The sequence below is a fragment of the Agelaius phoeniceus genome, chromosome 3 (genome assembly GCF_051311805.1).
Source record: "Agelaius phoeniceus isolate bAgePho1 chromosome 3, bAgePho1.hap1, whole genome shotgun sequence".
Lineage (NCBI taxonomy): Eukaryota > Metazoa > Chordata > Aves > Passeriformes > Icteridae > Agelaius > Agelaius phoeniceus.
This window is the reverse complement of record NC_135267.1, coordinates 87,042,879-87,055,717: the sequence shown is the minus strand read 5'-3', so window position 1 is coordinate 87,055,717 and position 12,839 is coordinate 87,042,879. Positions and strand designations below refer to the sequence as shown.

General features: G+C 45.5%; 1 protein-coding gene across 3 annotated transcripts in view; it reads right to left on the bottom strand.

Moving 5' to 3' along the window:
* Positions 1–1,523: 1,523 nt before the first annotated feature.
* DAAM2 (dishevelled associated activator of morphogenesis 2) overlaps positions 1,524–12,839 on the bottom strand; it is a 202,516-nt gene continuing 191,200 nt past the window's right edge. For all 3 annotated transcript variants that reach the window (XM_077175812.1, XM_054629765.2, XM_054629764.2), the window contains 2 exons: positions 9,041–9,211; positions 1,524–7,654 (listed from right to left, as the gene is read on the bottom strand). In XM_077175812.1, the coding sequence (XP_077031927.1) occupies positions 7,439–7,654; positions 9,041–9,211 (387 nt within the window). In that variant the 3' untranslated portion in view covers positions 1,524–7,438. The remainder of the gene's footprint in view (positions 7,655–9,040; positions 9,212–12,839) is intronic.

The following is a 12,839-nucleotide window of genomic DNA, read 5'->3' as shown; positions in this document are numbered from 1 at the left end:
GTGATGGACCCATGCTGCAGGGCAGAACACCAGCTCCTCACTGTGTGCTCCAACCCCAAAGAAAATATTAAAGAAAAGTCTTCTTACAATCCAGGCAGGATCTCTGTCTAGTTCAATGCAAATAATTCAAATGCCACTGGGTTTCACCTCTAATAAGAGGAAAAGCAATGGGTTTGACTTCCTCTACCAAACCCCAGCTGCCAAGGGTAGAGAACTCAGGGAGGCCCCTGCATTCTCATCCCGCCTCTGCCACTCACATGGATACAAGTATTTCAGAAACATCCCTTTGCCACTGCCCTTGCATTTGTACAAGAACCTAAAAGTCAGAATTTTAGCAAAGTGTGAACCAAATGGATCAAGACAGAGAAACTGAAAGCTGTTCTAACAACTAAAAGCCAACTACCTTCCCACGAAGCACTCAAACTCCCATTTGCTGCTTGTTGATCCTCAGTCTGTGCAAGCAATTACACCCTGATTGCTTTTGCTGATTTCCACAGTTCTTCCCACCTGAGAGCCAGAGCCAACGGCTGGGGCTTTGCCTGGGGTCCCTGGGAACTTCAGTGCTGCAGGAATGTACTGCATAGCTAGCAAGGCTCCCACTGGAAGCTAGGCATGATCTCAGGAGCTCAAGTTTAAAGCATTGCCCTTTGATGGGCTGAAGGTAAGTATTAAATGTTGTGGCTTAAGGATCATTTTCTCAGCGTGCTCTTTCCATTAACAGAAATGGGGAGATCTGTGCATGAATGAAACAGCTGTTTCACATATTGCTTCTATGATGAGGACAAGGTTCTGCCCCTGAATTCCAAGGAATTCCTCAGCACACCCTTCAATTCAGCCACAAATTAGTCCTAACCCTTGTGTGCATCTTGCTCACCTGGCTGTTCTGTCTAACTTCTCTCCAGACTCCCCACCCTGCTTTTCTGAAGCCTTCACTCCTGATGTTGGCTTTCCTGCTTTCTTTTCAGCTGGCCTTATTTAACTCCTTCCTTGGCAGCAAGGCTCTCCTGCACACTCCTCCTCCGAGTTGATGCTCTTGCTGTCGGGATGTTGCTCAGTTACATAATGAGCTCAGGGTCAGTGCTGCTGCCCTGCACTCCCTTCCTCATTTGGAATAGTCATGTCCAGCCATGGATTATGAACTCCTAGATATCAGGACCATCTTACTTTCTTCTTTTTCTTTAAGTGAACTCCTGTGTACCGTATGTAGTTCTGAAATAGGAACAAAAGAGAGCTTTTTAAGGGGACCCTTGGATATGGTAACCTGCTGGCTCTGTAATCAGCTCTTCACCATTGCACAGTGTGGGGAGAATGTGCTTGTGTTCCACGGTGTTGCTTGTGCCCCCAGAACAACCTGTGGAGCTTCTCACCAGCACTGCAGTGACAGTGTCACCTAAAGAGCTGCACACTCTTGACCAAAACCCCAGAGCTTAACAAAAACCTGCACCCAGACCCTGTCTCACCTATTGGACTTTGTGGCAAAATGCACAGAAAATGAAACTACCAAGAAATGTACAGAGACACAGTGGGGGCAATATATCTTTAATTTTTTTTGCTTTTGCTTTTTAGTATTACAGTATATTCTTATAAAAAGATACAGATAAAAAGGACACTACAGGATTTGTACATTTAATTCACCTATAGTCTTAAACTGACTAAGAAATGAGGATAGGCCAAGGCATTACAGCAGCACACAACCTCCCACTTCAGTAAGCAGCACTGTACTTTCTAGCTTGGCAGGCAGGGCCACCTCCCAAAGTGGCCTGCGAGTTTCAAGCTGAGCAGGCTTGCAGGGGAGCAGAATGGCTGCAGGTGGGGATGACTTGGAAGGGAGGCGTTGAGCACAGAGCAGCTCAGGTACCGAACATTCCCTTGCAATTCTAAAAACTGCAAAGAGCTTTAAAGAGCCTGTTTAAAGGCAAGCAGGAAGGGGGCAAATGGCTTGTCCTCAAAGAGGCTTTTCTAGATCACTTGGCTCAGAGCTCCTAGTGGGGGAGGCTGAAAGGACCATGCCCTACATGAGCTGTGGTAGAACATCTTACTTTCTTACAAAACTGTCTAAAGCAGAGTCTTAGTCCAGATTTTACTTTTAATTCTGCTGATGTAAAACCAGAGCAACGTGAACCGGTTACTGTGGATCAATTCTACATTACTACCCATAACAGAAGACTCCGGTTTGGAACTATCCGGACTCTTTCATTAAATGAGTTTCCAAAATACCACAATAGACTGGCATCCTTCTCAGCAGGCACAGTGAGCAAATCTGGCCAGCTTCAGAGAATACTGGTCATCACAACTACTACTTAGATTAGTAGATAGCTTTTTTTATGCATTATGTAAATCAATATATAAATTCTATATTTTCAGTTGGCCAAATTGTGTTATCCAGGTTAGCCCCTTCTACCTTTATAAGAGAAACAAGGATGGCCAATGGAGACTACCTCTTTGCATGGCAGGCAATCAGAAACCTCCTGTGTCAAGCACAGAATCCAAGGAGCCATGGCCAAACACCTTCTGATCGCCAGAGATTCCATGGGCTACAAACCAATCAGTATAAAGATTTTGCTTACCTGAGATAACCTGAGGAGGTGGGCTGAAGGAGGAAAGAGGTAAAGTAGATGAAATCATTCTTTGGCCATAAAGATAGGGAGGAATATTAGCTCTGAGGAAGGAGAACTGTCCCAGTTTTTCTCACTAGTGTGTTAAATCTGGTGAGAAGTTACAGGGCACCAACCACTTCTGGCCATGTAGCCAAGCTTCACTGGAATAATGGACCAAATCTGTGTGGAAGGGTGAAGTTTGGACGTGCAACTATGCACCTTAACTCTTTTCTATCTTCTCACCATGATGCATGATAAAAAACAAACATTTTTTGTAGAAAGTGGTCTAAAATAACCAGCCTCCATCAGATCACCACAAGCTTCAAAATGAGAGCTTTCCAAGAACCAGGATCACCAGAGGCAGAGTAATTATGACAAAAGCCAAAAGGTTTTTTTTTTCCTCCCTCCCTTCCTTCCCACACCAAGACTGCTCACCTGCATCCCCTGGCCTGGCTCAGCTGGCACAGGAGCCAAGCCAGCTCTCCAGCTGGTGTAATGCCCTGGCACGGTCTCAATAGTCTTTGCTGTAATGCAGTGTATACATACATACATACAAACATAGCAAACTAAAATAAGGCAAAATAAATAGAGGTGTCAGATTTACAGGTTCCCCTTAGAGATTCCTAAAACCTTTTTTTTTAAAATCATTTAACCCCCAAACAAACAGACAAACAAAACCCAAAACAACCAACCTAGAAACAAAACTGCATATATCATGTACATCATCTACTGTACAACGGATCTCATTTCCCCTCACAGAAACTCCTGACACAAGCTTCTCCCGTGCAACCCAGCTCAAAGTGTGATCTTTCCTAAAGAAAAGGAAAGATTTAGCCAGTGGGGCTGATCATTATGCAAACACCTGCCCCACAGTCTCCCACCAGGATCCTTTGCAATTCCTTTCCCTTCCTCAGACATTGTGAACACATTACAGAAATGCTTCTGAAGGACATCCAGGTTTTTTCCCTAGTGAGGAAGTCTCTCAGCCCTGAACACTAGTCCTACTTCTGCTCTCGTAGGGAACTGGTGCCTGGACAATGGCTGTGATACAGAGCATGGAAGAGTCTTGCTCCTTGAAGTCACTTTACCTTGTAGCATTTCTAGAGACACAATAGACTGAGAAGAGTGACTCAGTTCAAAGCAAGTGGAAGGGGGAGGGAGTCTTCTTCAGTCTTTTCTGGGCTCATTCTCATGCAACCTGCACAGCAACAGTGCAGAGACGCAGAGGTGAGTGAGCACTAAACCTCTAGGGATAAATTCTGGAGAGCTCTTCTAGGTGTGAGGAACTTCATAATAAAGTCAGCAACTACTGTATTTCTGCAGAACAAGCCCTCAATTATGCCTTTTTTTCTCACATCTCCTTCTTCTCTACTTATTTCCAACCACAGAGTGACTTCTCTTAAAATGCTGGTTCTATGCACAGGTGCAAGGACAACAGCAGACCCTAGCTCTTCTCCAGCTTCTTCAGTGATGTTAGACCTCAGACCGCTTCCTAAACCTACCCAGGAATAAGATTTTCCTTTCTCCTTCAGCACCTGGCAACTCAAGTACAACTGTTGAAGAAGAGAGCATTATATGCACTCATAGTACCCAAGAGATGAGAAACATGAACAAACTTCAGCAAGAATCTGATGCCAGGCCCTACAGCAGAGCCAATTTTTTCCTTATCTTCTGTGTGGGTAACCTCATCTCGTACAGTTGGTAATTTAATGGGCCACTCTGCTTGTCACCACTTGTATGAAAACACTGCTTGCCTCAGTGTGAAACTGAGCTTTTCCAAAACCTTCTTTATGAACTTTCACCATGGAGTCAAGAGCCTGGGGGACTGTCCAGCACACTGAACAAAACTTTTGGCCACCATCGCTGATTCAAAACGGGGAGCCTGGGGCACTGGAGTGCTGAGAAAGTTGAGCTGCATTGAATCGGGGCATGACTCCGAGCTTTCTGTCCATCCCCCTAAGGATCCCACAGCTGATTTACAGGAGTTGCACAATCTCTCATTATTAATGTATGAGTTAAAGAGGTGGCAAAATATAGCAGCTTTCTTTGACTCCCAGTGTGGCTGGAGTGTTGTTGCGTACCATCATGCAGGACCTCTTTAAAAAATCAGGGCTGAACTGTGTACACAAAGGGACAGAGGATTTATCACTCTCTCTGCTTTTGCTACATTTGTGCCTGGCAAAGTGACTTCAGTTTCAGAAAGCACAGCACAAACCTGGTTTGACAAATACTGGGGCAGGGGAAATGCTGTATTTATATTCAAAGGGTTTGCCCTGAGGTGTTTCTTCTCTGGCAGCTGCCATGCTGACAGTCTGCCTTATCAAACAAGTACCTGGGGAACAGGCAAGCAGCTGTACTTGCACATCATTTTGCACTAGGACTGACCTTGGCACTACACGTGAAGTTCTGGGTGAGCCCTAAACCCAGGGAGAACAAAGAGGGAGGAAAAAAGCCCTACAATGTTCTAATGCCTAAAAGCATAATCTTTGGAATTCAGGGATTATTCAAATCTAAACTCAACTGTATACCAATTTGGCACATATTACCACCTCTCATATGGCTTACATGGCATAGGTTACATGGCATGCTTTAAAACAAGACAAACAAAAGGGCTGGGATATATAGCAAGTCTACTTCAGGGAGCAGCAAGGAGCTTGTTAATATAATTTACAAGAGACATTTCTAAAAATCCATTTGTAATTTAAAATAAAAATGCTTAAAAAAGTGAGATTTTTTTTCTTAAACTTTCAAAAACCTTTATGAAATAGTCTTTCTTCTACAAGGTGCTTGTGTCCACTGCAATAGGCATTGCTGTTAATAGCTAATCCCAGAAGGGGAGTGGGATAATAAGGGAGGAGAATGCACCCAGCTCTTGTAAGATACCAGCTCTTTACGATGAGTATTATACAGAGGCGCGGCAGTCTGGAATGTCCTAAATAGGGAAATTCTGGGGTGGGAGACTCAAAATCCAGTAAACAATGAAACATCAGAGTTTAACAATTCTGACTTTTCTGCTTCTCTTCTCTCAATTCTCTTTTTTGCTTTTAATAGTTTACATAATTATTTAACTCTCAAAGTGTTCAGGAAACCACCACAGTTTGCTTCTCCAACATTGTAGTGTGTAATACTGATCAGGCAGCGTGCATTGCAGAGGAAGTTCTGTTCTGCAGACTCAGTGCAGAGCCTGAGATTAAGTGACATTCAGAGAAAAATCAAACCAAATGATTAAACTTTCCTGGGATTCCTTGACATTTGTGCTATCGACTAATGCAGCAATTTGTAGATGGTGGGTCCCTCTTCTCAAATGTTCTCTCTTTTCTTCCTGTCTAGGAGGAAGAATCCATCACCATTCTTTCTTTTCCTCTTTTCCTTCTCCAGGGAAGATAATAAAAAAAGAAGACAAGTTTGAAAAAAAAAGGTAAAAAAAAAAGGCCATGACAGCCCACACAATCCAATTCCTTTCCTAGAACCATGAAGACACACAGAATTCAAGCCTCTTCTTGGGTTCTTTGCTTTTCTGCTTATATACTTAATTCATGTAACTTAACTACAAATTTATTTGTTTCTTCTGAATTAACTCAACTCCAAAGCCTGATTGGCCTACACAATTCTGTGTCCTCCTTGAAAAACTCTCAGTTTTAACTATGGAGCTCTCCCTTAGTTCATCCCAAGTGATTTCTTCAAAATGAAAAAGTCAGCATGCTCCAGGGCTCTCCTTTGACACCATTCATACCTTTCTGAGTGATGTGGTTCCCCTCAGCAGGAGTGGGGTGTGTGCAGTGGTGGCCAGGCTGTTAAACAGAAAAAACAGTTCATGCCAACAGCAATCACAGCTAGCATCAAGTGGAAAAGAAATCTCACTTCTGGCAGCCAGTGAACCTGTTCACTGTTTGCTGCTGGAGACCTGTGGATGATACTAGGGAGCTCCCAATTTCCAATCTTGCACAGAAAGATAAGAAATTTTCCACTGATTCTCTGCCAGCCTCCAGCAATGACAACAAACTCTACAGTCATCTACTTGTAATCCCAACCTGGCAGTGGCTTAGTTTTCTAAAGGAAAGCCAGAGTTTCTTTCCAAGAAGATGCATTTCACAGCCTGGAGACTCAACCACCAAGAAATTCCAGAAAACTCCTTCTAGCAAAGCAGAATCCAAAAGACTCTTGCAAATTATTGTACGTTGATCCTGATTCTTGATTTTCATTTTGTTACAGAAACTGAAGACTTCTTTCTAAGCTTCACTTGCTTTGGACAGTGTAGGCCACACAAAAATACTATACAGGACATGAGCTAAAATGCATTTTCCAGGTGCTAATCAATGGCTTATAAAATCCAGTTCTAGAAGGGTTTGGAAACTTGAGAACCACATCCCAACAAACCCCTGAAGGCCAGTCTAGATCCTGAAGAAGTGATAGTTTTTTACAGAGTTGGTCTGAAATTAGTCTTCCTTGTTATCAGCAAGATGGAGATCATGACTAGTTTTTACTTTGGCACACATAAAATTATCTTGTTCCAGCTGTGAGGCTGTCCACAAGGCCCAAGTACTTTCTGTCATCACCATGAGGCCTTTGATGACACAACAAACTCCCAGAAGCAAATCTGTCAGCTCTGCATGGCCCAGTCACAGGCCCTGCTGGATCCACAGAGGCACTTTTATAATGGTTCAAATTAGGAGCACAGAGAGGGGTGAGAGGAAAGCTGATCATGGAAAGGTAACGTCTCTAGCTACAGACCAAAGCCTTTGGGGCAGCTGTCAGCCAGGCGCCATCACACACATTCATCTTCCTTGTTTTGCACTTTTTCAACACCTTCTTTTGGTTGATTATTTCTCTTCCTCTTGTAGTTAATAATTTAGCTTTGTCACCACCCGCTCACGGCTTGTCTCTAAGCCTTGGTTCCCCGAACGCTTGCGGTTACGCTTGAGCTTGGATAAGTCTTTGTCAAAGACTTCACCCGACCTTAATGCTGACACCAGGTCATCAAACTCCCCACTCTCTTCAGAGATGCTTCCAGCTTTTGCTTTCTTTTGTCGCCTCTCTTTCTCCCTCTGTTCTTTTAGCTGTGGAGAAGACACAGAGTTTTAGGATTAGCTAATCAAGATGCCAGGTCACTAGGTACACTGCCAAGAAGTAGCTAAAACGCATCAGCTCAGATTAAGGGGAAAAAAGAGTAGGAGCTTATTCACAAGGCCATCACCTGTGCCAAGAACAACAAGAGGCCATGCTGGGCTTCTCTTCTATGCAGGCGAGAAGAAAGCAGGAGAAATGAGGAATGAGTAGCGGCACACGTCTGCCTCACAAAGCACAACTGGCCTGCAGCAAGAGGACACACGGGATCTCTCCATGCTGCTGCTGTTTTGCACTAATTTTACAGCAGGACAGTGCCAGCTCAGCTCTCTCTTACCACTGCTCAGCTCCAGAATCAGTAGCACTGGCAAGGGATGGTGGCTATTGAGAAGCAGGTCACTCACTCTGCAAATGCTAGCCCCACACTGCAGGAAGACTCTTTCCATAAGGCCTCCCTCATGGCGTATTAGGCCTATGAAACCATCCTACAGTGCTTTAACAGTGGGCCCTGAACTTTCCAGGCTGGCTGAGAGGAAACTTGAGCCTATGTCCTGGCATTTTATCCCTGTGTCCAACAGTAAGGCTGCTGGAATCCCGGTGTTTTACCTCTCTCCTCTTCTGAAAGGCAAAACCCACGGCTTTTTGCTCAGCAAACATTTAAATCAGCAAGCAACTCCCCGCAGCGCGGCCTGGGGCCATGGCAGCAGCAAGGGCTAAGGAGTCAGCAGGGGGAAAGGAGGCAAGGGACTGAGTTCTCAGGCAGGCACAGAGGCTGGGGTTAGAGGGGGAGGCTGGTTCACACGAACCCCTGGGGACACACACGTCTGTCTCCCAGCAGCAAAACCCACAGAAAGCTCTCCTGCCATGTCAAGACCAGACACAGCCCCAGTAATGAAGGCATTAAGGCTGGCCAGAGACAAATACTGCCAGTGTGGGGGCTGCAGCAGGTGCCAGGGCATTTGCTGTGTCACTGTGCACTGCCAGATGACAGGCACACAGCAGATGATGATGGAGTCTGACTGGAAGCTGACCAGCTTGGCAGGACTGAAGGAAATCTGGCTTCTCTGCTTGCTGCCCAAAAGCAGGATAGTCTGGCATGGGGTGGTGGTAACCCCATCCTGCAAAGTGCCAGGGCAAAAATGCCTGGGCTAGATTTGGTATCTGAATCCAAAAGGAGGTAATCTGAGAGTCAAACAGTACACCCTCGAGAGCTGACAAAACAGACAGCAGGGAAAATGTCATATATAAGAACAGAATTATTCCAAAGAGAGGTGTCAGGGAGAAGAACACAAAACAGTGACAGGACATGAGCACTGGAATTTTTCTCAAGGCATGAAAAGGTGAGGGAAGGAAACATCTTCCTGTGCCCAGATCCTCACCATGGCCTCCATGCGTGCCCTGCGCTCCTCCTCTTCCTTTTTCTTCCTCATATTCTCCAGATCTTGCTTGGCCTCTGCAAATGACTGTAAGAAAGTGTCGAAGATGCCAAAAAATTCATCTGGCTGCATCTTGCCCTCGGTCTCTCCAAAATGCTTCAGTGCCTTGGCATACTGTCAAGGGGGCAGAAAACACAAGAGCCATAATTAGGGAGGCAGTTTGGTGAAGACAGCAAGGATAGCTTATGAGTAACCACACCAAGTAATTCAATACCCTCTGAGTATTCATGTGGCAAGAGTAGAAACTACCCCCAACAACAGAAGTGCCTCTCCTTAAGGCAGGTGCCTCCATCCCTGAAGAGTCTCCTGGATATCCTTTGGGCAACATGCAGCAATAGTGCTGGGAGAGCACTAACTGTCCACTGATACAAAAAGTGATCTTTAGTTCCTGAGGGCAACAGAGTAATTTCAGAGGATGACACTGTGACCACATCTTGGCTGCAGCTGCACGACAGCCAGGGCATGGAAGACAGTGAGCTAGCTGGGGAAACAAGTAGTTTTATTCCATACTTTTCCCTTCCATCTTCCCTTCAAATCCACTTTTAAAATTCCTGGAGGTAAAAGTTTTTTGCAATAAAGCTACAGTCTGTCCTCTCAGAAACCTTCTGCAATGTCATCCCTCTCTCTGGAGTCCTCTGAGTCAGGGTGTTACCCAGGAGAGAGGAGACTACAGACAGACAAGGCATGAGAGAGGGGCAAGGAAAGCAGCCAGGGCTCCCAGGCAGACTTAAAAGACAGTGAATACATCACAAGTGGTTTTTATTTTAAAAGGCAAATGTTGAGGCTGCAGGACACATATGGAGGCAGCCAACTGGCAGGACTTCAGTCAGAGGGCAGTCCTGATGGGATATGGTAAATTCACAGCAACCCCTGGCTCTTGGACATCAGTCCTGCAGTAGTTGTACTCTCTCCTTTGCACTCTCACACTCCCAAGCAGGTCTCATTGCTCACCAAAATGCACTCAAATGCAAGCACATATAATCTGTCAGCAGCATGTACACATGTACAGTAAGTGGTGTGTAAGGACACACATCCATCCATTGCCCAGCCACCCTCACACTCCTCTGGGCTGCAGCAGGCAGCCCCAGGAACACACTCCTGACAGGACTTGTGCCCTGAGGCACATTCCCTGCTTGCACTTTAGCACACAACCACAGAGCAGTAGAGCATCCTTACAAACCTCAACATTTACCAAACCAGGCTATGGACTGTCCTCAAGCTCTCTGAGGCATGTTTTCAGCCCATACTAACACAGGCCAGTTTCCCTTTCCTTATGTGAGTGCTCTTGCAGAATGGAAAAGACAGTAAGAACAGTTCAGGCTCTGATCCCAGCACAAAATGAATTTGGAAGCAGGTCTTATAAACCCCTCTGGCCCTGTACCAGGTAAAGCATAAACAATGTCTCCCAGTCAACTGCAGGGGGAAGAAATCTCCAAAGAAAGCAACTTCCTTCTGGCACAGCCTGAGAGATTCAGCATCTCCCCTTCTCTGCTATCCCTGCCAGGCCCACAAAGCAGTTTGAAGCAATAGATTCTTTTTTCTTTCTTTAAAAAGGCTGTGTTCTCAGCCAGAAACAAACAAAGAAACCCAAAGAATCTTGGAAAAAAAGTGTTGGAAGAAATGCAAATTGCTTTGAGCTACCAAACATGGCAGGAGTTGAAGGAAACACCACATAGAAACAGCAACAGATTACTTCTCTGTTTAACTCCTTTTCTCTGAAGCCTCTGAAGACATACCCAAAGTATGCACACCTACACCCTCTCCCCACTCCTCTCTGTAATTTCATCTGTATATAATACACACATAGGCTTTTTGAATATTGGGGAAGTGCAGCAGTCTACAATAACCCGCACTGAACCAGCACCAGCTCTTTGGCAGAGAGCATACAGGCTGTAAATACCACAGGAGATAAAGCATCTCCATATGCTCTATTTTCTCATCTTGCTTGCTTCAGTGTGACAATCAGCCAGGGAGGCAGAAAAGTGCCAGAGAAAGACTTCAGCACAGGCATTGCCACCACTGCTTGAACACACAGATCACCTGAAGCTCATTGCTCACAGGGCATGTGCTACCTGGAATCTCTTCCCACCTAATTTGTCATTAACTCCTGTGAAAATTGCAAGTAAAGCATAAATTAAGAGCAGTGACTAGAGCTGCCAGCAAGAAGGAAGGCTTGTCCAACTGCTGCACAGCCTGAAGTCAGGGGCAGCTCACAGGAGACGGCTGTTGCACCTTGCAATGCACTCCTCCATCCCATGTACCTCCTGTGCTCGGCAAAAGTGAGTGAGAGGGCACACAGAAATGAGCTGGTTGAGTCCATGAATGTCCACAGGGGTTTCCTAGTCACTTAAGGAAGCTGGAGGTTGAAAAGGCAGAGGTTCCTTGCCTGGAGCTCTTGAATCCTATATACATAGAAGTCTCCTTTAGAGGGTGGTGTTGTCTGCAAATGTTCTGCACAAGGCCTGTCACCCAACTACTAGGACCAGCTAGTTCGTGTCACACTGGCAAGAGGGGCTTTTGCCACTGCCTCCCCACTGCCACTCCGAGGAGGAACAGTGTTGCTGTGCTGGAAAGTCTCAGCAGCCTGGGAGCCTTCCAGACACACTCATGAGTCTAAGGTGTTGCAGTCTCTAAGCAGCAGCAAGGAGGCTGAGAACAGCCTGTCTTTGGTGCCCTGTAACACAGAGCTTAGGAGGTCACAATCACTTATTGTAAAGCAGTGAAAGACAAAAAGCAAAAACTCTGTGAGCTGGATGACCTAAAATAACTACAAAAGGAAAAATCTGGACTTCACTGAAATAAACACTCTCCTTCTTTCTCTACCCTCTCTGGAAAAAAAGCTGACTGAGCAGAGGAAGGCAAGTCAGGAGATCCAGCTTCTGCTGCCAGCTCTGCCCATGATGTGGCTTGGGAATTCATGCCTCCTTTCTGAGCTTTGTGTTCTCCACTGGTTACAGAACAGAAAGTGTCGCCCCACTGATCTGATATAGCAAATGGCAAAAGCAGTTCACATCTGTACAACAACTGCACTAATGTAATGCACTATTGTAAAGAGACACATGCTGTCTTTTCACTGTTTAAACTACAACAGACCCCTCTGGCTTTATTACTTCTTCTACTTCTCTGCAATTCTAGGTCTGTGACCACATGTGCTTTTCCAAACACCAGTGCTGGGATGAGGGGCAGTGAGCTGCCACAGACAGCCCCCAGAATGCTGTCACAAAGTCCAGGCTTCTACCTGCCCACAGTGGCTAAAATCACACTGCCTGCCTCACTCAGGGCATTAAGAGGCAGAGTGGCACAGAGGAAGGTGCTCTGGATCCCAGCCCTCTCTGTCATGGGATTTGTGTCACCATGTACAGATCGCTTAACTGTTCCATGGGCAGGTTCCCTGCCAAACAGCACCAGCTTTGTGCACAGTTGTGAAATCTGTAGCTAAGTCCTCATGCATGAAAAATGCTTCCCAGAATTTTGCGATGTGCTCTAATATTGCGGAACAAGGGCTGAAACTTGCTTATTCCTGAAGTCATTTGGGGACAGATGACATGGGCAAAAGCAAAATGGAAAACTGTGTTTCAGCAGGTTTTCCACTGTAACACAGAATGGTATATCTTTTTTTATTAAAAAATTCATTTCTGCACCATAAGGGCCCCCAAGCTCCATGATATAACAGGTCCACGAGCTCAGTGCCAGTTCTGCTTCCTCTGCCAAACTTTCCACTGAATTTATCCTCTTGCCAAAG